This window comes from Diceros bicornis, chromosome 23, assembly GCF_020826845.1.
Source record: "Diceros bicornis minor isolate mBicDic1 chromosome 23, mDicBic1.mat.cur, whole genome shotgun sequence".
Classification (NCBI taxonomy): Eukaryota; Metazoa; Chordata; class Mammalia; order Perissodactyla; family Rhinocerotidae; genus Diceros; species Diceros bicornis.
In genome coordinates, this window is record NC_080762.1 from 33,501,001 (window position 1) to 33,528,029 (window position 27,029).

General features: G+C 38.3%; 1 protein-coding gene across 1 annotated transcript in view; it reads left to right on the forward strand.

The window, feature by feature from the left end:
• The window catches only part of ASCC3 (activating signal cointegrator 1 complex subunit 3), a 336,770-nt gene extending 311,523 nt beyond the window's left edge, over nucleotides 1-25,247 (forward strand). Inside the window, exons 38-42 of the mRNA XM_058566571.1 lie at nucleotides 11,957-12,108; nucleotides 13,812-13,959; nucleotides 17,229-17,438; nucleotides 19,635-19,810; nucleotides 19,906-25,247. Coding sequence (XP_058422554.1) covers nucleotides 11,957-12,108; nucleotides 13,812-13,959; nucleotides 17,229-17,438; nucleotides 19,635-19,810; nucleotides 19,906-20,053 — 834 coding nt within the window. The 3' untranslated portion in view covers nucleotides 20,054-25,247. The remainder of the gene's footprint in view (nucleotides 1-11,956; nucleotides 12,109-13,811; nucleotides 13,960-17,228; nucleotides 17,439-19,634; nucleotides 19,811-19,905) is intronic.
• Nucleotides 25,248-27,029: the final 1,782 nt, after the last annotated feature.

A 27,029-nucleotide genomic window follows, 5' to 3' on the forward strand; every position in this document is an offset into this window, starting at 1 on the left:
AATTTGTTTTAAAATGTAAGACCTTCACAGGAATTTCCATTTTTTTTAAATCAAGTATTCCCATGAGACCATGAATAATATTTTTTAATTATAGTCATGCACTGCATAACCACGTTTTGGTCGATGATGGACCGCATATACGACGGTGGTCCCATAAGATTAGTACCATATAGCCTAGGTGTGTAGTAGGCAATACTATCTAGGTTTGTATAAGTACTCTCTATGATATTCGTATGACAAATACACCTAACAATGCATTTCTCAGAGCATATCCCCCATCATTAAGAAACGCGTGACTGTAATCCCTCCTTTTCAATGTGTACTCAAATCACCTCCGTTTAATTACTTTAGTTCCCTTTCAACAGTCGGCCTATAATTACTTAACCTGTTTCTAAGAGAGACTTGTTAATATGATTGATATTTATAACTCCTTTTTTATATCATTCTACAGTGTCCAGTTGATATGCTGTTTGCCTTTTTGGTATCAACTGCTTATGATCCTTCCCAAGGTTTTTATATTATGCTACGTAGACCAATGAATTAACCATTTACTCCCCCACATTCTCCCCCAAACTACAATATTTGGAAATAATGGGGGAAAGATCAAGTTGCAGATACAACCATAGGAGGAATGCCATCATAATTATAAGCCATCATAATTATAATCCTATAATAAATAGTATATGCATACTAGAACAACCTGTGCATAGGTTTACTGTTAAAACACACATTTTGTGTTCCCTTTTCATTCTTGAAGGTTTGCCTTCTCTGCTTAGGTGAGGTTCTTGGCTTCTTTCACTAGTTAATCACCACCACCACTAATGGGGCTCCCCTGGAGGCAGCCCTTGTCCATCTGACTGGTCCTTTTTGAAAAACCTCAGTCTTGTAGTAGCAATAGGCAATCTCAGATATTCCTTACCCCAAGATACGGAACTACCAATTCCCCAAAAGATAGCAGACATCTCCTCTTTTCTATTGAGGAAGAGCATAAAGTTCTATATTCTGCATACCGAGGCGCATGCTTGTATAGGTTGAATTCATGTTCCATTGCCCTAGTGGAAGTAGGCAAAGGTAACCAAGGGCACTTGCCTTGAAAATACTCTAGGTGATTCATTACCTGAAAGGAAGATCTTTAAGGAGCTATGTGCTGGTGTGTAAGTTTCCATTGTTTTGTAAATTCTTGCATCTAACTTTAATATAGGAGCTGTCGTTTTACATTATTTTCCTTAATGTCCAAGTCTTTTTTGAAGTACTAAGTTTCCAGCCTTCTCTTTCACACATAATAGGTAGTTTATAAACCACTCAGATTATTGTTAAAGTGTTCCAGTAGGCTTTATCAATTGTCACAAAAGGTGCTAGTCAAAAAATAGCTTTAGTAAGCTGCATGAATAGAGGAATGGGGGGGGCGGGGATGTGTAAATTGGACTGGTATGCTTTCCTCCATTCAGAGAACCTTCTTAAATTTGCAAAAAAAAATCCCTAAAAGTTTATTGGTGGGATTGTTGTTTATCCCAAACTTCAAAACAATGATTTGACCTCTTTATCTCTGTAACAACTTCTGTTAAACTAAGTGTATTACATTTCAAATAACTAATATTATATTTTTTTCTGTAACTTACAGCTATTCTGAAAACACGTTGCATCCTCAATCTATTTTTTAAAGTATTTTAATTGATAAACTTAAGATGTGTATGTATGCACATAGTAGAGTCTGAGAATAGGAAAGAATAGGATAAGGGATGCAAAAGAAGATATAATGATATGAATATTTTTCATTGATCTAATTCTTTTAACTGAGAGATACTATGACTATAGCTGGGTCTATATTCCATTAACAAATGATTCCCATTTGTAGTAGATTAAAAAGCATGGAAATATTGGATGATACCAGGAGAGGGAACTGCCATGGAGGAATGCTAATGTAACTTTGAGGAGGATGTACCTAGGGGTGCAGTAAGCACAGGCTCAGTGGGTTGTCCATGTGTTGCACAATGTCACTATCAGTTAAATGAACAAGTTTTAGAATCACAGAGTCAAATACAGTTAGCAGTGAAAATAGTCCAGGTATTGCCAAGCTTAACAAAACAAATACTTGGTCAAATCCTTAATCCAGGACTTGTAAGAAATGTTTTGATGTAGCAAATGGTAGGTAAAATCTTCTGTATATTCTTCATAGAATCCTTTCATATTTTTAAATGCTTATAATTAGACAAAATGAAAAGATTACCTTTAAGTGGACAGTAAAGCACAATAGGCTTCAGAAAGCCTCTTCAAATCATTTTGGGAAAAAGATCGGTGGACTATATGTAAATAATTTTTAGACTTCCAAAATTAGATTGTACGTGCTTAGCAATCTACAGGTTAAAGAGTTAATTGCTATAACTCAAGTCTAAAATGAAAATTACACAATTAAGTTTTAAATATATCTGTTTAATGGGTATGTTTCAAGGAATATCAGTACTATGAGCATACATTTGAAGGATTTTGTATCATCCAAGGTATGCTGGAGCTTTATCAATAACTATTTATAATGTCACTGACTGTTAAGGTGACTTGGGCATAATTCTTGGCACATAATAGATCTCAATATATCATGGGTGAATGTAATGAATAAATATTTCACTTTTTCCTTTCTCATTCTTCCTTAGAAGAGGATTGAAAAGGGAGATTTATTGTGTGTGGATTCTCAAAGAATTTTTAAGATTATCTGCCAAATCTGAATTGTCTACCAACAAATGTAGTCTGTTTGTTGTAAACAGTAGTGTGACCTTATCAAACTCATGGAGACGGGGAAGTCTAATTCAGGCTGCTTTCCTGGCAAGACTGCCAGGAGCTCATCTCTTGCCACAGAAGCCAGATGAAGTTTTATTAATGGATGACTATTTAAAAACAAATAATTCTAAATGAACTTAATCCTGAGTGATTATTCTTCCAAATGCAAAGATCCACGCCATGGTACAGAATTGTCATCCAGGTAGTGGTTATTTTATCCTGTGTCAAAACTACATTTTAATTCCACAGTAGAACACCAAAAACACCACCTAAAACAAAGCACCATTCCCCAGTCCGGAAGCAACAGAGCTGATACATTTAGCATTTCCAAAACTAACACAAATGTGTGGATTTTGAGGTATTAAACACCTTTACTTACTCTTGTGGATTTACAGGCAATCTCCCTTCAAGGACTATAATATAATTTGGAAGGCTATTTCCCCCTGGGTGACTCTACCTGTAGCTTTTGTATGACAATTTGGTGATGGTTTATTGATGATATCATGCTATTATGGAGGATCCTTCTACCCCCAGCTCCTCTCCTCATACCCACATAACAACCCTTCTCCCGATTGGGGCTGTAGGAAATGAGTAATGCTTAACCCATTTGTGTGATCAATTCACTTAAGCAGCTACTGTGAAATGTTAATCACAACTTTAATTTGTACTGCATTAGCATTTTGATTAACTTGTAGGCTTGCTAGCACACTTGAAGCGCTTTTACTCATAGTTACAGCTCGGAAATGACTTTTTGATTAATTAAGTTTGTTAGACAGCAGCTGAGCTTCCTGAATGCTAACCTTCTGGGGGTAAAAGTTCAGAAGAAAGTTACTGTGAACAACTGTTGCTATTGAAAAAGATTCTTGTAAATCTACTTATAGCATTTTAATTATTGACAAAATATTGTATCATTACTTGCAGCTGACCTGAACCTTTAAAGGAGTGTTCCTTTCTGTCAAGAAAGCTTTTCTCAGGTTTTCCCATCATTATAAAACTTCTGGGAGCTCTTGAACTAAATAGTGCATTTTCTAGCAGATGTCTAACAACTAATGTTTTAACAAGCTGCCTAGGATGAATTTCCATGGCTTTTTTTTTTTTTCATAAAGCTTATATTTTACAATAGTTTTAGATTGACAGAAAAGTTGCAAGGATAGTACAGAGAGTTCCTATACACCCCATACCCAGTTTTCCTCTATTATTAGCTTCTTATGTTAATATGGTACGTTCGTCACAATTAATGAACTGATATTGATACATTATTATTAACTAAAGTCCATACTTATTCAGAATAGTTTACTTAATGTCTTTTTTCTACTCCAGGATCCTGCTAGTCTCTTTCTACTCTAGGATACCATGTTACATTTAGTTGTCATGTCTCCTTAGGCTCCTCTTGGGCCGTGAGTTTCTTGGACTTTCATTGTTTTTGACGATCTTTCCGTAGTATTTTGCATTCTCATGACATTCCGTAAATAACAACTTGGTTTTTATAAATTAATGAAAATCTTTTTTTCTCATTCTAAACTAAATAAATCTTTCTCTTAAACTCTGGCAGTGTTATCTTTATGTCATTTAACCTGAACAGAAGTAGCAACATTATCCAGTCATTTCAGCCCTTTCTCGTGATCTTGTGTTCATGTGGTTGCTGTAATCCCTATGCTGCCACTAGACTCATGAGGATGACTATCAGGAGATATGAGGAACAGGAGAAAAGGTTCCTTGAAGAGGAGAAAGAATAAAGGGAGGAAGAAGAGAGGGTGCAAGTCATCAGAATGCTCAGAGGGGGGTAGAGAGGCTGGAGCATCATCTCTGCCTCTTCAGATGTCACCCTGCGGCCAGAGAGTCTTGAAGACTCTGAAGACTAAGTTAACAGACTTATTAAACTGAGGTTTAGAAATATTTTAATAATGGGCCTTAGAGCTACATCTTATTACCCACCTGTTAACATACCTCTTGATGTGCATTGAATGATGTAGTTTTTCTTTTAGTGGCCTAACTCCGTGATTCTATTTCCTTGCAAGGAAGTTGACTTAATTCAATCACAGTGCTCATCCTATTTTACTCTTGGATTATTTAAATCCAGAATTCAGTTGTGTTTCCAAAGATATTTAATGCCTGTATATCAAATATTCAGATGTAGATATAACCAAATCGTAAATTAAAATTAATTTTTAAATTTTAGGTTTTCAGAAATTATGTTGACAAAATTTGTTCAGAGACAATAATTAATTAAATGAATAATAATTTTGTCTGGAGTTTGTGTTTTTCTGCTATGTAGGGAAAAAAGGACAGACATAAACCACTTTAAATCCTTCTTGAAACAAGACAGAGACTATGTAAATCATTCAGAGGTAATAGAATATATTGTAATGAGCACAGAAATGAAATTGGAAAATCAAGATCAAGTCTTAACTTTATCACTTTTTACCAGTGTGATTATACAATCACTGAACTTCTCGCAGCCTCAGTTTCTCCACCTGTGAAAAGGGCATAGTACTGATGCCTGCCTCATACTTGGTATTTTAAGGATTAAATGAGAGCTATTTATGAAAGTGTTTTATAATCTGTGTACTACTATACAAATATTTTTATCACATCATATATGCATACTGTCTATACAGTTTGATTTAACTGCATAAGGTTGGGACTTTTCATAATAATTGAATGAAATTTACTTTGTTTGATATAAAATATATAGATATGTTGTCAAGCTTGCATTTTTGAGTATAATCTACAGTAGCAGAAGATAAGAAGAAAAATATCTGTAGATTTGGATAAATCTGTCCTTGGCAGAAATAGTAACACCACTATGAAAATGCTGTTGAATTTAAATGCTAAGACCAAGCCTGATATGCTTAGGGAATTCTTGAAATCGATTCAAAATAAATGTTGAGGACATAGGTGTATTCAAGTCAGAAAGCATGCCTTTGGCTTCAGGACTCTTACAGCCTAAAAAATTTCATTCCAGAGAGTGTCTGTTTTCTAAACTCGAACACTTTTTGTTGGTGAGGGTGAGGGATGGGGTTGTTTTTTGTGCTGATAGTGGTGGTGGTGGTTGTTGCTATTGTTTTACGTTGCATAAAGCCAAGTACTTCAGAAGTTCTAGAGTTTTCCATGAGTTCCATACAAGGGTGAGGTCTAGGATGTGTACAGTATGTGGACCTCTCTTTATTTTTCGCCTCTCCCTCTCTCCTGATCCATCTCTCCTTTCCTCTCTTGCTCTCCCAGTCAGACATAGGGAGACACACACACCACCCCATTTCTACATTCCCTTTGAAACTCCTGCACTAGCTAATTCTTATTTCTCCAGTAATAAAAATCTGCCTCCTCGGGTCCCCCTAACCACACCTTTCTTCTCAGATTCCTGCTTCTTTTACCCACGTTATGTTTTACTTTCAATGTCTGTAAAATTTTCTTTCCAACTGTGTTCCAAACTCTAGTCTCTTTCCCCACCTTCCTCAAACACCAATTCATAGTCTTCAGCTTCATCCCAGCTCTTGCAGTCATCATAGTGGCTTCAGCAGATGGTCCTTTCCACATTGTGATTGCATGCATCCTAAACTCCTCCACTCTAATAATTACTATATCCAAACCAAGTTAGCCACCACTTCCATGATATCACCTTCTGAGTCTCCTCTCTGACCGTAGCATCTTTACCAGTCAACCTGACTGAACATTTCTGTTACTCATTAGACCTGAACCTCTTATGCTCTTCCTAATCCATCAGTTTAGTCTTCAGTCCACTATGACTTCATTTGCCACCCTAAATAGCATTGACCCTCGAGTTGTCCGTTTCAACAGTGATATCACTAGTAACCTAAAATCTCTCACCTCCGGGTGTTCATCAACCTCTGCATTCTCTGCTTTCATGCTCAAATTAATTGTACTCATTATTACTGGAAACAATCACAAAGCATTGCTAATTGTTTCTACAATTTCTAATTGTTTCAAATAATTTCTATAATTATTGTTTTAAAGTCATACTGTTGAAACTCACTGCTGCTCTAGTTTTTATTCACATCATTAATTCCCCCCAGTACTTACTCCAAACCTTTTCATGCTCCTTTACAGTACTTTCTCCCAGCAAGAGATATCACCTCCAACTTACAGACAAGATTGAACCCTCTACTACGAATGAGTGCTATCAATTTCCATTCTCAGAGCTTCTCTCTCTCCAAAGACTGTGTGTGTGAGGCTTCAGTGACTGAAGCTTGTCTTTTCTGTGAGGCCTCACCCATACACCCCAGCAGCAGAAACCTCATCTTCCTCTGATCCCAAGAGGGTCTTTTCTCTGTGCAGCTTATCCTGTGCTTGGTATATGCTGCCTTCTTTTTTGACTTAGGTTTTTCTGCCCCTGACTTCAAGGCTATTACAATCCACCTGGAAAGATAGAAGGTGAGCTTTATAAAAACAAGTGAAAATATAGTATGAGTATGCTGGCATTTTATTGATGAAAGATTAAAGCTTACAAAAGATAGACACAAGCCTAATCAAACTCCTTGATTTTTCATATGAGAAGAATGAATACCAGTGGTTAAGTGATTTGCCCAAGGTCTTACAATTAATTTAAAGGCACGAGACTCTAAACTCTCAGGCCACGTCTCTCTCTAGTATACCACACTGTCTTCACACAAGTATCAAGTTTTCATGAATTATATATCTGTTTCCACTTCATCCAAACTTACTGTTTGCTTTAAACATCGTCTTGTCAGGAAACCTGCTCAGAGCCCCATTTTATCTAGTATGCACATTCATCACAGAATCTTCTAACAAAGGACCCCATTGAAATTCCACACACTTTCCTCACATCCTGAACTTTATAGGCCGTATACTATACCAGTTACTATACTAGTTAAAAGCAAGCATTTTGGAGTCAGACTTCCCAGAATTTGAATCCCAGCTGTACCCATTTACCAGAGCTTTGTAGCCTTGGGCGTGTTTCTTTACCTCTCTGAGCCACAATGTCTTCATCTTTAAAATGGTTTAAATTCAATTACTTACATAAAATGTTATCAGAGTGTTTGACAAATAGTACATGCTTAACAAACGACCACTCGAATCCCTGTTATTTCAGTAGTGCCCTTGAGAGTACCTTAGACCCTCACCTATTCCTATCCTTCCTGCCTGTCCAGAGCTCATCTCCAGGTATGAGCTCTGGACAGGCAGGAAGGTATGGAATGGGCTGCTCCAGGTATGGGCTGCTCATTTTAACTATTTTGCTGCCCGCTTTGTGCCCAGAATTTCTAAGTCCACAACCCTAGCCCTTGCTCTCTCCCTAGAGCTCATTTTTACCCGGACTTCTCACCTGGCTTCATAGTGGCACCTCGGTTAAAATGTCTTCCAAACCAAACTCATCACCTGCTCTCCTATAAATAAATGACAGCCCCACAGTTTCTGTTAATTATGGTAAGGTTTTAATGGTACTGTAATTTTATAAATAAATACAGTGCTAGAAATCATATTTCCATTCTGTCACAGCTGGACATGACAGAATTCTGAATCAACCATCAATTGAAATTGTTTCCGACTTAGTAGGAGAAAGTCTCACACACAGTCAGCTCCCATCACTTTTCCCCCTACACTTAGAATCATCCTAGCTTTGCCTGGTGGGTAGCATGCCAAGTAGAAAAGTGGATAAGAGGTAAAGGGGGATTAAGTATTTGGCTAACGTTAATGCTAAGCTGGTAAAGAATGTCCAGAGTTATTTCTCCTCAGTGTGCTAAAACAACCGTTTGTTATTGAGTATTAGATCTCTGTCAGGGACTTTGAGGTGACTTGGGAAATGATCTCTAGCTGTTGCCAAAGCGAGTGCTGCTCTAGGGAGAAGCATGTACCTATTAGTCCTTCTCTACCAGGAAGACAGCTGTAAAGATAGTGAGACACAGGGAGTCCATCCTAGGCTCCGTCATGTGGAGATATGTTAGTGCAGGCAACTGGGACCCTCAGGCCCATTTTCCTGGACCACGCTTGACCTTAGCCCCTTCAGATGTGTACCTCTGAGCAGTAACATGGGCTTGCCCGCTCAAACTGAGAACGAAGCCCACGTCCTCCACTTTTGCCTGAGCTTCAGGGTCTGTCTTTGGCCTCGTCCCCTGACTGTCTTGTAACTGCACACTTCCCTCAACCAACAGTTTTGCCCATGCCATGCATTAGCTCCTGACCTTGCATGCCCTGCCCCTCGAAGCCCTGTACTACTTGGTGCAGAAATCACCAGAAGGCCCAAAGGAAGTCCCTGTTAGAAAGAATGGGTTGTTTTAGGGTGTTCTTTTCATCTTATCTGAGAAAAACTTTAAAAGTAGCCTCCTGTTTATTGAGGTCTACTGTGTTCCAGGCAGTATATTAGATGCCTTACATAGTACATTATCTCCTTTTACCCTCATAGCACCCCTATAAGGAGCTATGATACCCCTCTATCAATGAGAAGTCTAGCATAATAGGGTTATGTGATTTCCCCACATTTACACATAGTAAGTGGGACAAAATTAGATTCAAGCCTCTGTCTATCTGACATCAAAGCTTGTCATTTTTTTCCTACACTGTACTGCCTTTGGCAGATGTGCAATAACAAGCAGAATGTTGTGATCGTTGTGATTGGATTTTTACCAATATTCTTTCGCAAAACAAGTATTTCTTGAGTGCACTGTGCTAGAGCTAGAGTTACAAAAAATATTTCCAGACTCTAGCCATCAAGGAGTCTAGAGTTTAAAGGGCAGGTATGTAAACAAAGAATCACAGTAGGATAACAGTGGCATGTGTCAAGAGCAGCAGACGCATCGGAGGAGAAGTACCTACAATCCCCCCGGAAGAATCGGGGAGACTTCACAGTTAGAAGTAGCATTTGAGCTAGACGTGAAGGATGACTAGGAATTTCCCAGGTAGACAAGGTAGAGGGAGCAGTGTTTGTAAAAAGAGAACATTAAGAGCAAGGACGAATGTGGGGAAACAGCAGTAATTTAGTATTGCTGGCCTGAGAGTACAGAGGGGAAGGTGGCCAGAGCAGTAAGCCAGGACCAGATAGATCATAGGGTGTCAACTGTCATGCAGAGAAGTGTTAGCTTTTGTCCTCTGCACAGTGTGAAGACACTGAAGAAATTGAAACCGAGGAATGACTTGATCAGTTTCACCTCTGTAAAAATTTACATTGGTAACAATATAAAATACAGGTTGAAGAAAAATTAGATGGTAATGAGAAAAAGGGGTATTTATTGTATTCCAAGGTGAGAGTTGATGAAGGCTGGGGGAGGCAAAGAAAACAGGACTGACTGTGGAGTGATTGAGCAGAGACACACAGCAACCTTTGGCTCGCCCAGTTTGGGTAGTCACAAAACCCTTATCATCCCAGATTCTTGATCTCCCTACCTGCCTTTTCTCTAAAACAAGACAAATAATAGTTTTCAATTCATGATGTGGCTTTTCATTTACTTCATGTAAGCAATCACTTTGCATGATTTTTTACGTTTTCACATCTGGATCATACAATGAAAAATTGTGGGGAACTCTCATAAATTTTATGAAATCTTTCAACTTCATCATGAAAACTTCAAAGTTAAAAACATATGGTCCATCCATCCAACTCTTCTAATATGTGAGCTTTTGGTCTGGAATTTATTTCCAGTCAAGTTGTAATGTAAAATCACAAGTCAAATCTCCATAGTTACTCCACATTACAACCTCCAACATCATCATGACACTGCATTAGATATAATTATTCATTTCTCTTTCCTTTTTCTCTTCCCTTACAGAACTCAAGAGTTGTGACTTGTAAACTAATACTTCTTTTTGTTCTGAGTAGTGTTCATCATGACCAGCTTGTCTCATATACTTCAAAGAAAGGCAAAGTGTTTTAATCAGCTCTGCAGAGAAACAGGAAGAATATAAGTGTATTTTCCCCAGAGTTACAAATATGTAAATTTGTACGTGGATACACCTTGATATACACACATACACATGTTTGTGTATATAAATATATCTATTACCAACAGTCAGGCTTTACAATGTATAATTAATAGACTCATGGGTGCTAAAGACCGATTTGACCATTCCATCACATCAACCATGCTATCCACAAACATTGAGCCATTTCCTTGTAAGGTGTATGAAAAGACCACAGATTGGTTTAGCCAGATGCTTTTTAAACTATTTTACTTTTTGTAGATTAGAGAACACAGAATAGGAAATTCAAAACTTAGAAGGAAAATGTATGTGCCTCAGTAGTACTAAGTAGTATGGCAAACCAATTTTACTGAAATAATATGCCTTAAAAATTACTTCTAAACATGTACTAATAGATTTTGTACAACATTTTATAAATATTTTGCTGTTGGTGAGATGTTTACTATTAAAGTATCATTTTAAGCATTTACTAGGTGTGTGTAATTTCTCTTACCTTCCTCTCTTCATTTCCCAAAACAAGAGAGTACACTTCTAAAACTGTATAAAAGAGCTGCCTCAGATCGTGATATTAACTTATGTGTCTTTAAGTCAGCATTCTCCAGAATCTAATTTAATTGAAATAGCTTTGCCTGTGTAAACTTCTCCTTTGTTTAAATAAGATTTCACTGTTTAGTTTTGCCTTAAGCAAATGCAGCGTTTGTTTGTCCATAAAACATTAGATTAAATGTATAGACTAATATGAATAGCTGCCCATCATTCCACATGCACGACTGGCAGTTGTCCCTTTGCTAGTTTGTGGTGTATCATTTTCATTGAAAACCAGGACTCTGTCCTTAAGCTGCTCTTTGGGGAAAATAAATTTTTGGCAAGAAAACCTCCTGTCGCCTTACCATTATTGATTTTAAATTTGGAAAAGACTACCTGAGATTTACTCTTTAAACGCAGCTGCTAATGCTCTTGATACAGCGAATTATATGGGTATTTGCTCTCCAAGTACGCTGAGTTTTTTTCTTTGTCATAGTGAGTGCGAGTATTATCTGGCTGCTATCTTTGCTGCCCTAAAAAAGCTAAAAACTTGACACTTTGTAGGAAGTAGTGTACATAACATAAATGTTATGGGACATTCAGTTTGTTCTCTCCAATCCAACTGTAGTTTGGTTTCTGGTATCTATTTTGATTTAGAGGTATAAAGCTTGGTTTTGTTGTTTATTTTTTGTTAAGGCTAGCATCAGATCCCCAAAGGAGAGGGCAGGTGCCGTGGTATTCTTGTAATATGTGCCTTCTCCCTGTTCAGGCAATGCTGGATGTGGCTGCAAACCAGGGCTGGCTGGTGACTGTCCTAAACATCACCAACCTGGTTCAGATGGTGATCCAGGGTAGGTGGTTAAAAGACTCTTCTCTTCTTACAGTACCAAACATAGAACTCCACCATCTTCACATTTTCAGGTAATTGTTTTAATTTTCAATGTAATTGGTTTTCAAATTTCAAAAAAATTATTTTCTTTTCATGTGGATTTTTTCAGATTGTGCCTAGAATATTGATTCTTTACAGCGAAAATGCCTGTTTCCCAGAGGGAGACATGGCCTAGTTAGTGCTGTAATGTTCTCACTTAGAATTTGATCACGTGTTCCAAGCTGAACCACAATTCATTTTAACCTTCTATTAAATTGTTTTCCATTTGCAACATTGGATATATTTCTATTTTAATTGTGTTTGTTCCTTTACAATATCAGCCTTCATTTAAAAAGATGTTATTAAAGTGCTTTGTGATCTAAAGCAAAATAAATTACCAATTTCTGTTATTTGCGGAATAGATTTGAGGGATCTGAAATCCATTATCAAAAGTAAATTGTGCATCTGCAAAATGTCCAAAACTTGGTAGTTATTTATACTAGCAGCTCAAGATATAACCTGTGCTTAAAAAAAGAGTTTATATTGTCATCAAATTATTTAACCCTTAGGTCCTATGTAGATGGCTACAAAGATCTTAGCAAGGAAAAGAACAGTACATATTACAAGCAAGGTTGGCAGTGTTTAAATGAAAATGTTTCTTTCATGCCAGTGTTTCACACCAGTTGAGAGATACTTTGCAGCCAAAATGTTGGTTCTCAGTCATGTAGACAAGCAAAACAGTCTGGCTACAGCCTGCCATTATGCCCTCAGCCTCCTATCAGCTGGACCAGGAGTGGCAGTCATTTGAGACATCTGGATACAGATGCCAGCCAGAACCTCAGACACACATGGGGTCTCCTCAGAAAAGTTCCTCAATTTGACTGAAGTGTACCAGCTTCCGGGGCAGTTATTTCCATGGTGCTGGAGTCCCCAACAAGGGATGTCCCTGGACATTAAACGGCACATTCACAGAGTGAGCCACACCAGCAGCAGTTGGCCTGAGGGGAAAAGCAGATACCTCGTATGTCTGCGGCTCAGTTCCAGGAACCTTTCCAGTCTGGCAGTAAAAGTTATGCAAGTTGGGTTTCAGCAGTAAAGCCAGGCACGTAAGGGTACCACCCTGACACAGCACGCAGGTCTGTCATGGAAGCTGCTTGGGGCCTGGGGGATTTGATCCAGGTCTTTACTATCACCCTGAAAAGTGCTATAATAGTATCATTTTACATATATTTTTCTGCTTGCTGTATAAACAGCGAATAGAAAGTAAAGTTTAGGTGGACTCCGTTCCTGGGGATCTAGCATTATTTATGCTATAAATCTCAAAGATTCCCAAAATGTGCTTTTCACAGTATGTTCCCAACAAGTTAAAATGAAAACTTTATTAAGTAATTGTATTAGAGACATTTGCCTGCAACCATGAAAGACATGTCAGGGCTGCAGTTCAGTGCTTTATCCACATAGAAGCATCAGAGCACATTAGTGCCTTCCTATAGAAAGACACCCGCTGTCTCTGAACCCTAAGTGCTGACAGAGCTCCCCTATGATTTACACATTTTACATAGTGACGGTGATACTCTCTTGGTTGATATCTTACAGAATGGTGGCTGATTTTGAAACTTAACAATAATGGCCTTTTAAAAGTTATATAATAATCTTAATTTAAAAGAACTGTTCTAATTTTATAAAGCATCGTTGTTAGAAAATCTCATTTGTGTTATGAAAGAATTATTTGGTTGGTGTTGATATTATTTCTTAGGAAGTGGAGCTCAGGTACAAAGGGCCCACGTGCTGGGGGCCACGGCTTCATCGAGTGCCTTCCTGAGCTGCTCCATGCCTGTGGAGGGAAAGACCATGTATTCAGCTCCATGATGGAAAATGAGCTACCAGCTGCAAAAATGAAGCAGGTAAGGCCATCCCTTCCATGTTTTGAAACTCCCTTGTCTGTCTGGGAATTTATACCAAGAGTTTTCTAACTTAGAGTGCTGGTTTTGGAGTCAGGCTCACCTGGGTTTGAATTCTGTCTGTCATTTACTCATCATGATTATGAACATGAAAACATCATACCTGTCTCATGAAGTTCTTGTGAAAATTAAGCAGGATGTTATTATGTAAAACTGCTTCATGTAGTTCTTGATATAGAATAAGAGCTCGATAAATGATATTAAAAGCAATGACAGTAACAATCATCAGTAGTAGTACTGGCATTATTAGAAGTTGCTTCAGTATAATGCTATTAGCTGGCTGAGAGAGTCCTATGATACCTCATCCATCACTAGGCTGCATTACTCAGGAGCCCATCTCATCCCTTTCTTAACGATGATTTTTCTTTTCTTATACTTGGGTATATTTTCATGCAGTTCCCACAGGTACTTTTTTATGCCCCCCTCCTTATTTTAATCAGTTTCTTATTCCTAAATTCTAAACTATTCCTTCAAGTAAACTCATTTGTGTACCACACACCTGAGATAGAAAGCTAAATCTGTGTTGTGTAAGACACCATAGGTCATCTCTCCAAACCATCTTTGGAAAGGCCAAAAATATGAATGAACGATGCCAGAAATATTTGGCTTATCTAGACTTTTAAGTCTTAAGCAATTTTACTCCAAACATGTAAAGTAAGCGTTCAGGATTTATAACATAATTAACATGTTGACTTGCAACTGCAGGTATTAAAATAAAGAAGCTTCTAAACCATATCATTTTTTTACCAGTGGAACTTATTTTTGAGCAAAACTTGGAAAAAGTATAAGAGGCTTTAAAGTCTGATTGTTCAATTTTTGTTGAATCCAAAATTGGCACCAAAAACTACTTAAATATTCATAATAAGTGCCTACCTTTCTAACTAAATTACCATCAAAATTATGAATAAAAACAATATATTTAAGTCAAAACAAGGCTTCCCTTAGCAACAACAGATTTCTAACATAGTATACATTGATTTCAAGCCAAGTTTTAGATGGGATGAAAAATTAGAACATTGTTATAATTAGTTCAGGGAGAACTCTGAAGTAAACTTACTTAATTTATTTGCATAAATTGCCATTCTGTTATCTTTAAAACCAAATGCAAATTGGCTCAATCTGATATGATGATGGTTATTTGGCTCAAAAGTGCTTCAATTTGCAGAGCAATCTGGTGTCGGCTCTGCAGTGAGGCGATCCCAGGTAACATACAAATCCTGAATTATTCCAGAAATTAGTATGTTTAAAGCATCAATTTAAGTGCTAATTGCAGTAGTAATGAGAAAAAGCAGTACGACTGTGAGATTTGCATCTTCTACCCCATCAGTATGCCTGGAACGGCTGCTGACTGGCAGAGGATTTGGCTGCTAATTAAATAATTGTATGCATGGCAGTGCTCTTGCCTGATTCAATAGATGAAGATTAATCCTCAGATAAATATGTTTGGCTGGTATTGAAACGTCTTAGCAGTTTCTTTAAAAATAGCTCATGTTTTATATACATATGTGTGTGTGTATGTGTATACACACACCCAACAAATATATGTGTACACACTGAGGATGAAAAATAATAATATGATTGCTACAAAAAAGATTACATATATTTAAAAACCAGATCTGACTTTTGGGGGCTTTGTAAAGTAAAATCCCAATGAGTTATTAGCATAATAACTGAAAATATGTAACTGAAAACATATATTGGTAACTAATTTAATGGTACAAATATAGAAACATGTGAATCCGGGCTTTGTGTGGTAAATGTTACTTGTGGTGTCTCACAAAGTTAAATGCTTTATAGAAATTGTGTATTTAAGTGTCCCCTTGATCACTCTTTCACTCTGGCCAGTCTTAGAAGAACATCACAGGTACAACTTCTGTGCTCAGTAACTCGAGGTTCTAGCAGGGGATAGGCCATCATTGTTACCTTGAAGCACAGTGTAGACCATTCTGTGGCTTGACTATTTCAAGATCTATTCTAGACATAATTTCAGAATCACAAGACAAGTTACAGGATTGGAATTGGATTGAAAATTTGCATTGGATTTACATTTTTTGAATTCCTAAGGGGTAGTTTGATTCATCAGGGCTACTTCATTTCAATTAGGTATCCTCAGCAGCACTAAAGTCTTAGCAAAGAGGAAATCAGATCCTACAAGGACATCTATGGTATATATGAAAGAAATAAAAGGAAAACCAAAATTAAAGTATTCATGTACTTTTAAAAACGAACTTAGAAGGAACAATTGATAAAACAACCTATATGTTGAGAAGTTTACTTGACTAATAGTGCCACATAATTGTAAATGATAGAAAAAGGTAACCATTATCTGAGGACATCAAGTTTATTTTGTATATCTCCTTTCTGTAGACTTAGGAATTAATTCATTCCTTCATTCAGTCATTCAACAATGATCAGCAGTCACTATTTGCTTACTGATTTCTCACAAATATCTTTCAATTTAAAGAACAAGAATAAAATTGGTAAAATATTTTCTACCCCTTAAATATGTGTCATTTTAATTGGTAGTCTCAATATGATAATGCCAAAAATATGTATTTGTTTCTAGAGGGAACCCTAGACTTATGAGGTTCCTTAGGATATACAGACATACAGAAATGTTTTCCTTTCAGAATAAATTTGAAATATGGACAAAAAAATTTTGTCAGTGGTCAGTGGATGATGCTGACTGACATCAACAATTGCATCACATTTTTTTCAAGTTACCTTTGTATCCCAGGTAATGCCCTCCACCTTAGAAGTCACATAAACGTTAGAATAGATGCTTCTGTAAAACAAACTAGTTCAACAACCAGCATTTTTCAGCTTATTTTTTAGTATAGTCAGTAGCCACTCAATATCTGGGAGGAATTTACAGTAACGTGGTCACAAGTTTAGATAATAATTCATTCTTTTTCAGTTGCTTTTAAAAGAAATTTAAACTACAAAGATTAAAAGCACACTATTTTTACACACAAATGAGTCCAAAAAAAAACTAGGAAATCTGAACAAGAGCTGTGGATTGTATCAATGTCAATATCCTGGTATTAAAAGTGCATAGAGTCTCTCTGTATTATTTCCTACAATTGCATTGAATCCAGAATTAATCTCAAAACAAAGAGGTTGATTTTTTTAAAAGCACACAATTTCTTGATTGATCACTGCATTTCACATTAACCATTCCTTTATTATCTTTTCTTTCTTCTTTTATTCAGGCATGGAATTTCTTATCTCACCTGCCAGTGATAGATGTTGGCTTAAGCGTTAAAGGCTGGTGGGATGACTCAGTAGAAGGACATGGTGAACTCACCATCACAGCTCTGACTTCAGACAAGCGAGATGATAACAGATGGATCAGATTGCATGCTGATCAAGAGTATGTGCTTCAAGTCAGCTTGCAGAGAGTCCACTTTGGGTTCCACAAGGTATAGTGTTTGGTTTCCATTCTCAAATGCTTCACACCAGATACCAGCATGCACCACCACACATAGCTTTTCTATTACTCATGCGTCCGTGCCATTCATGAATCCCGCTTTCTCAACTGGCTTAAGCAGCAAGAGTCAGTCTTCTGAAGTTAGTCAGTTCTCCTCATGTGCCGTTTTTCAACCCCAGAATATTGACCTCCCACGATAATGTATTGCCTGGAGTCCTGTCCTCAAATATGGTTTGTAGACTTAGTCCAGCAGAATTTCCTGGAGGGCCTTTTAGAGTGCAGATTCCTTGGCCCTACTCCAGACAGTGCATCAGAATTCCAGGGGGAGGGATTTCAAAATCTGTACTTTCACCCAGCACCTCGAAAGATTTTTAAGGACATTGAAGTTTGAGAAGTACTGTCCTGGAGGCACTTTGGAATATAGGAACCGCACTGGTTGGATGTAGATGAGAACAAAGCTTTACCTCTTAGCTCTATGAATTTGAATAAGACACTAAGCTTTTCTGCACCTCAGCAGCCACATCTACCAGCTTCCTTCATTTTAATGCATCTGAGAGAGCTTTGTCATTGTTCATACAGGCCAAAAGTTTACAGTATTTTTATTTTAAATTACTGTGCTCTTTTCTGTTGCCTGTGACACCAAAATTAATTGTTTGGCCTTCTAAGAATATTAATAGACAGCATGTGGGCAGACTGGGTTTTAGTACCATAATAATTGAAATAAGAAAGAGTTTGTCTTCTCTTTAGCCTGGTGGAGTCAGGCACTTTCCCATATCTAGGATAAGCCCTCAGGAGTGAGGTTGTGGTTCATTAGTACTGTCCCCTCTGTTTTCACACACAAACTGCTCAGTGACTTTCTCTTGTTACAATGTGTTTCCAGTACTGAGCCTTCAAGTCCCACTTCATTTGGTTTCTAATTCTAAAAATCAGTCAGTCTGAGTATGAACTGATTGGCCTCTGGCATTTCAGAGGCTTTAATATGAGCATTTTTAGATGACTTAATGTATCCCTACTTATCAAAAAAAATAGTAATAATCATACCCATAAAATCATGAGAAAAAACTAATTTTTTTACCTTAGTATTACTACTTAAAAATTAGATTCAAGGGCCAGCCTGGGGGTGTAGTGGTTAAGTTCACGTGCTCCTCTTCAGTGGCCTGGGGTTTGTGGGTTCAGATCCCGAACATGGACCTATGCGCTGCTCATCAAGCCATGCTGTGGGGGCATCCCACATACAAAATAGAGGAAGATTGGCACAGATGTTAGCTCAGGGCCAATCTTCTTCACCCAAAAAAAAAATAATAATTAGATTCAATCATGCTAGAAAAACTCTAAATTTTGTTTCTAAATGTTGTAAAAATACATTACTCTCTGACCTCTCTTTTAAAATGCCTTAAGTGAAACATCTCCCTCTAGAATATTGAGTGAAGTCTGTTTGAGAGCGTGTCATTATTAGTACATGTCATTATTAGTACATTTTATACCATAAAGTCATTGTCTTAAAGGTTCACTAGAATAATCTTGTATTTTATAAAATCAATCTAAAATAAAGACTTCAAGTGCTGTCATTATGGTGATATCTAATCTTGGATTGTGGTGATTAATATATTTTACAAATTGCTTGGCTTACAATTTCCTATTCCTCAGAGAAAGGACTTTTTAATATTGCCATATTAGAATGTGTGCTTTTTTATGTGAGTTTTATTCTTGGGTGTGGGGAACGTGTTTATATGATATAGTGCTTGTTATCTTGAGGTCCAGAGTCTAGTCTTGATTGCGTTTTTTTTTTTTTCTTAAGTATCAGTTTCTTGTGATAAGGCTTTAGAAGATTTGGTTAACATAATTGTATCTCAATTTGTTCATCTGCAAATAGGGTATTAATATTATTTATAAGAATGCTGTGAGAATTTACTAATTTGATGTCAAGACTCAGGGCTTTCTATTCTAACTGAGCCAAAATATTCTGGTGATTATAGCCACAAAGTAGTGTCTATAATGTTTGAGATCTTGAAAAAAGGTAAGTGATAGCATATCAAAGACACCAGACCAGAAAATTAAAAACATCCCAGATAGATATACTGAACCAGATAGATTTATGGTCTTCAAGTAAGTATCCTTTTAACCACAACCAAGTGGTATAGAAAGTTTAGATGTTATTAATGCTTTTTTTTTTTTTTCTTGTTTACAGGGAAAGCAAGACAGCCATGCAATTACCCCTCGATTTCCCAAATTAAAAGATGAAGGATGGTTTTTGATATTAGGAGAAGTGGATAAGAGAGAACTTATTGCTTTGAAAAGAGTAGGGTATGTTCGAAATCATCATGTAGTTTCCATCTCTTTTTATACCCCTGAAGTACCTGGAAGGTAAGCAGAATCATACTGCCAAAGTTCTGAAAGAATTAAATGTGGCTGTGATTAGAAAGGTGGGTTTACATTTTTGTTCTATTTCTATGTTTTAGGTATATCTACACACTGTATTTCATGAGCGACTGCTACCTGGGCCTGGACCAGCAGTATGACATTCATCTCAACGTCACGTCTGCGAGCATGTCAGCACAGGTCAACGAGGAGGTCTCTGATGCCTTGACTGACCTCAAAGTGAAGTAACCTGACCCAAACAATCCATTCGAAAGAAGTGGTTGGGAAGTCTGGCTGTTCAATCATCTAGACAAAGTCAGATTACTTGACGTGTGCCATGGTGGAATCAACTTCTAACCTCAGGACACCTAGGAAATTGACAATTGCTGCAACATTGACTCCAGCAACACAAAGTTAGCTGCAGTGGCCTTTTAACAAATGTTTTATAATGTTGTCTTCATGAGTTTCTCGATAGGTAAAATGAGTACACATGTAGAAGAATCTTTCAATTTGTGTATATTGAGATGATATTTAGGAATTATCCAGTTTTACATTTTACGTCTCACAGTGTACTGTTTACAAGAATATTGGCTTCTTTTTTTCTAAGGAAAACTACACTGAGGTGTGACAGTGTTAGGATTTGTTGTAACAGATTTCTAACCCTGCAGCATAAAATATATAAGATAAACCTATACAGTGGCACACAGTGTGTCTTGTTAGCAAAATTTATACTTTGATCACATACAGAAATAGTTTCAAGAATTTCTTATGGTCATAAAAGTTAATAATATATGATAAAAAATTACATTACAGAGCCCAATGATGAAAAGAAAAGAAAATGGAATATACTGATCTTAGAAAATGTAGATACTGTATCCGGTGGAAATAAAATATTTAGATGGCACTTCAAGACAAGCTGACTCAATTATTCCTGCTGCTTCCTTCCCATTGTATCCCCTCTTACTCTTTTATTCTTCTTTTCATTCCCTTCTCCTTCAAGACTTCCCTTCCATTCTCTTTCTGATATATGTATTTACACAAGGAGAGAAGTACAGTCTAATCTGTGTTATAACATATACAGACCATAGAGTACAATTCTTTGTCTGTATGCTCTCTAGGACAGGTCTGAGGCAAACACAGAAAACGTTTGACCCCTACAGGTAGGTTTTTACCTGTGATAAAGGAAATTTCTCTACGGTAATCCCCCCTTATCTGCAGTCAACTATGGTCTGAAAATATTAAATGGAAGATTCCAGAAATAAACAATCCATAAGTTTTAAATTACATGCCATTCTGAGTAGCGTGATGAAATCTCACATCATCCCACCTGGGATGTGAATCATCCCTTTGTCCAGCGTATCCACACTGTATACTCTACCTGCCCATTAGTCACTTAGTAGCTGTCTCAGTTATCAGATCGACTGTCATGGAACTGCAGTGCTTATGTTCAAGTCACCCTTCTTTTACTTAATAATGGGCCCAAAGCATGAGAGTAGTGATGCTGGCAATTCAGATATGCCAAAGAGAAGCCGTAAAGTGCTTCCTTTTTGGAAAAAGGTGCAAGTTCTCAACTTTGTAAGGAAAGGAAAAAAATCATATGCTGAGTTTACTAAGATCTATAGTAACTTTATTATTATAGTATATTGTTATAATTGTTCTATTTTATTATTAGTTATTGTTAATCTCTTATCGTGCCTAATTTATAAATTAAACTTTATCATAGGTATGTATGTACAGGAAAAACAGTATATATAGGGTTCGGTTCTATCTGTGGTTTCAGGCACCCACTGGGGGTCTTCAAACGTATCCCCCACAGATAAGGGGGGACTGCTGTATGTCCAAACAATATGGGACACCAGGAATTCACTTTCCAAAATTAAATCTAAATAACTAACATGAACACACCAAGTACAGGGGGCATGAGGTGTCCGAAGTGTCTAGTCTCAGAAGTTTGCTTCATATAAAGAGTTTTTTCTGCTTTTCTTTTGGCATTTGTTTCCTAACTGAAATTCGTACCTTAACTACTGTTTTAGTGAAATTAAAAGAAAATGAAGATTACATATAGACAAACAATTGCCCGTGCACATAGGAACCTGGGGAGAAACAATCTCATTGTCTTCATGTTCATCAGCATCCTTCCTTTTTGTTAGAGAGCAGGTAGTTTTGGGAGGTGGGAGATGTACTTCACTGGACATGTGACACAGGACACAGGAGCAATAAGAAAGAATTTCTGTTATGTCTATCACAGAGAGGAATTGACTAATTAAAATTAATTTGAAAATTAAAAGTGAGTAGTTCAGAATAAGCTGCAGAAGACACTAGTAAGGCAAGGAACTCTTGGATAGAAAAGTTAACTTTATTCCAATGAGTGACCAATGCTATTTGTCTACGACTTTATCGTCATTCGTTACTCAACCAAAATGTTAGTGTTAAGTGTGCATTGTAACAGGGCACATGCCAATATAGATTAATACTACTATTTTCAGAGCTGTAAGTCATTCACTTCTCATAACTTTTAGTGGCCAGTAATTTCACCAATATTTCAAATTGTTCCAAATCCTAATTATTGAGAGAATTTATCCTCCTAAAATTTTTGAAGGGGATTTTGTTTTCTTGGGGAAAAAAATTATGATAAAAAGATTTCAGTGAGCTGGATTAGAAAAGGGCTCTCTTACTTGGAGTACCCACAGCCCACTTCAGCGCTCAGACCATGAGGCTCAGACCATGGCTGGCTACTGCATTGTGCAACTCTGATTTCATGGTGTGTCATTTCATAGTCCTCTGGATTTTATCCACTCCAAATAATCCAAGTACCGGTCAGATATTTATTCTAGATACTATGTTGAGTACTCTGATATCAGAGACACATCCTGCCCTCAAACAAGGTAGCCTGGTGATGAAAAGATATAGATAATTATAATAAAATAATTACAGCGGTGAAATATTTAGATAAATCATGAAGGGACATTTAGGCAGCGTTTTGAAGATGGTTAGAATTGTGAAGGCAGAAATGAAGGAGCATTCCAGGTGGAACCATGTTAACAGAGACTCTGAGATAGCCCAGCCTAGGATGTCCAGTTAGTCTGCGTTTTCAGAGACATGAAAGGGATCAGCAGGCGAGAAGGATGGAAAAGTCTGTGAAGTGACCTTGAATTAGATGGTGAGCATTGCAAATCTTATGTGTACGCAATGGAATTCTTTGGCAAGTCACCAGAGATTATGAGCACGTTCTGAGAGTAGAACAGAGAACCCATGGAGACGTGAGATAGCCAGGAGCCTGGGAGGGCGTGCATCCATGCCTGTGGTGGATAATGCGTACTGAACACTGACAAGAGGTCCAGGAAGTGAGAACCAAGTCAGGAGTCCTGGCTTTGTGGGTAGTGTGTCATTAATGATTGTTAAGAGAGTGAGTTCAGCAAAATAGGAAAGGAGGAAGGTTAGACTGCAGGAGGTAAGGACCTGAGTGAGCAACGAGAAAGGTGAGGCAGTGAATTATGCAGGCTTCACTCAGCAAAGATCTAATGCAAGGACGTGTGTGATGGTAGGGTAAGAATTAGAAAGCCTCTGTTTTCCTTCCCTTTTTCCCTCAACCTCCATCCCTGTACACACAAATATATATATTTTCTTACTACCTTTACACCGTTTATCCTTACTACCGTTACACCATTGAGCTAAAAATTAAAATTCCTCACACATCCCCCAAAATACTTGGGTTGTCCTGCAGTCTTACCCCTGTTCTCTCCATCAGGGCAAGGTGGATTCCAGTTCCCTTACAAATAGGTCCTCCTGTTTCTTGTTACATTTAGGACCAACTGGAATTCAACTGTCAGAAACAACCCCCACATCCCTACAACCCTTGGCACAAGAACACAGGGAAGCCATCAGCCCAAACAGTAAGAGCTGCAGCATTGAAAGAGGGAACATGCCCATTTCCATGCATAACTACCCCTTCTCTTTCCAAGTTCCATGGGTAGCTTTGATGGGAAGAGGATACAGTGGCGTGGAACATTTAGTCACCAAAAATGATCTGTTTCCTCTTTCCTTTACCCACACAGATGATACAGCAGAGTGAAAATATATAAGATTGAGCCTCCCCCTCCAATTTTTTTCTTTTAGAGCAAGAGAATGCTTTTTTTTTTTTTTGAGGAAGATTGACCCTGAGCTAACATCTGTTGCCAATCTTCTTCTTTTTCTTTTTTCTCTGCAAAGCCCCCAGAACATAGTTGTATGTCTTAGTTATAGGTCTTTTAGTTCTTCTATGTGGGAAGCCGCCTCAGCATGGCTTGATGAGTGGTGAGTGGGTCCATGCCCAGGATCCGAACCGGTGAACCCTGGACGGCCGAAGCAGAACACGTGAACTTAACTGCTACACCACCAGGCCAGCCCCACTTCCCCTCCAGTTTTGACATTCCCTTCTAGGTGAACTCATCCAGCAGCCTTAGAAAACTGCACACACTTCCCGAGCGCACACACACGCATGCCTCCAGTTGGTCAGGCCAAAACCCTTGGAGTCGTTCTTGACTCCCCGTTTTTCCCAGTCCAAGCATAATCTGTCAGCAAACCCTTTCAGCTTTACCTTTAAACTCTATCCAGAACCCAAGCACGTTTACTGCTAGCACCCTCCTCCACACCACCTCCAGACTGGCCTCCCTGCTCCTTCTCTTGCCCCGTTACAGTAGTTTCTCTACACAACAATCAGCCTTTTGAAACACAAGTCTGATCATAAGCCTGCTCTGCTCAAAAGCTTCCTATCCCTTTCCATCTCAGAATAAAAGCCAAAATCATTACAGTGCCTGCAGGGTCCTGCATGGTCTGGGCCTCCTCCCCCAACTACCTTCTGGCCTCATCCCCTTACTCTCCCTCTCACTCAGCACACCAACCACACGCAGTGGTCACCTTGCTGCTGGTAGAGCATCTTGCAGGGCCTCTGCTCTTCCTGCCCCATCAGTGTGGACGGCTCCTCCCCCAGACACCCGCAAGTCTGACCATCTCAGTTTAAACGGCAAGCCCAGCAGTCTCCCCTCTCCCCCTTTCTTGGCTTGCTTTCTCCATTGTTCTTATCACAGCTGTAAAAATATCTGTTCAGTATTAGTCTCCACTGACTAAGCTTCAGTAAGGGACTTTTGTCAATTTTGATCACAGTTACGTTAGCAGGACGTACCGCATTGCCTGGCACGTGGTGGCTGCTGGATGAATACTAGTTGAATGGCTACGTGAACACAGAGACACATGGATCCTGAGACACCACACGCCTACTGCAGCTGACCCCTACTCTTCTAGAAATCGCAACTACTCTCAGAGACTTGCCAAGAGCAGGGTACTTACGTGATCCTCTTATATCATCTGTCACAGAGGAAAGGTATACTTAAGTTAATTGGTAGTTTTATGATGATGATGACTTATTATGTATAAAAAGAATAAAATATTTTTATATTGCAATGGATCTTTGGTATTACGGGTATTTTAAAACTTCAAATTAGCATAAAACCTTTTTAGCCTGAGGTTTTGCTCCCTGTCTTCTCTCACCAGACCCCTTTCTTTCCTCCATCACTGCTTCTGACTATTCAGTGAAAGGATTCCCAAATAGGAGCTCCATATGTTTGAAGAATATGAACTGATGATAACTTTGGGCCTTCTCTCTTTCAGAAATAATCCAAAATGAGTAGGCAAAAATTATTTCACTGAACAAGCTTCTTAAAAAAGAAAAACCTGAATTAAGTTTAAAATTTTTCAGTTGAGACACATGGTAAGACACACGGAGTCTCACCACCAGGGGCCTCCAGCACGAGGGGAGGTCCCGTGGCACCCAGAACAACGACTGGCCTCGGGGACCGCCCCCATGCGCCTCACGGGGACTCGGCCCTGCCACCACCACGGCCGGAACTCTCTCGCACTACTACTAAATATAGAAAAACTTGGCTTCAAAAGATGTGTATTGAGCCCTTAGATTAGCTTTCTTTTTCTGCTTTCAGAAACCTACATTCTAAATCTAAGCAACACAAAGAGATAAAAATGTTGAGTTTAATGACTTCGAGTTATATTATTTCAAGGTCCTCAAAAATGCTGAGAATGTTGATTCTGGGTTGTCCTGGAAGCCTGTTTTTTAAGTAATGGAGGATGGCTACAATGCCTTCTGGAAAGAGTTGTTCCCACAGTTTCAACCTCCGTTCTTTCATTTTTCATCATGGAGCATTCTGTGCCATTTCTGGAAAATAAAGTTCTTCCAATTTGAGACCTTTAAATGAGATTTCAGGGATTCTACTTTCCTTGAACCTTCTTCCCAAGCCTTTTGCATATCAATTTGAGAAAAATCTTGGGGTGCTATTCAGATGTTGGTTCCAACACACCCAAGGTCAAGCTTTGGGCCCAGACAGCCACATCTGAATGGTTACTTAAGTTTTTATTGTTACTCTTCAATTGGTCTGCAATTCGGAGAATCCTTTTTAAATGCACTTGATTAAAGTTTCATGAGTAATACTATGTCTGTGCATTAATATTAAGCAGTTCATCATGGAGACTTCCTGGAGAATATGATGGACTATAAATCAATCCATGTTTGATTGAGCAGAATCATAGCACCTCCTTCTAATTAAAAGTTCTTTGAATCCCCAAACCCATGTTTTCTTTTTTTTTTTTTGTGGGGAAGATCAGCCCTGAGCTAACATCCGTGCTAATCCTCCTCTTTTTTTTGCTGAGGAGGACCGGCTCTGAGCTAACATCTATTGCCAATCCTCCTCCTTTTTTTCCCCCCAAAGCCCCAGTAGATAGTTGTATGTCATAGTTGCACATCTTTCTAGTTGCTGTATGTGGGACGCCACCTCAGCATGGCCAGAGAAGCGGTGCATCGGTGTGCGCCCGGGATCCAAACACGGGCCGCCAGTAGCAGAGCGCACGCACTTAACCGCTAAGCCATGGGGCCGGCCCTACCCATGTTTTCTTACTCGTTACTTTTATTATTTGTGTGTCCTCGATTTTGTTTGGACTTAAACCGCATAGATGCCACACCTGTCCATTGAAAACAAGTACAATCACCTTGAGTGATTGCACCCTTTGATTCCGTGTTACGTTGGAAGTGGTTTTTAGTGATTTGAGGATTGCAGGACTGATCTAAGATGGGGAATTTTATTCCTGAACTTTCAACTCAAATGCAGCTGGCTCCTGGCATCAGAAGACTACTTTGCAGGCTGTGGATTGTTCTTGCCGGTTTTGGAACTCCCTACTGCTG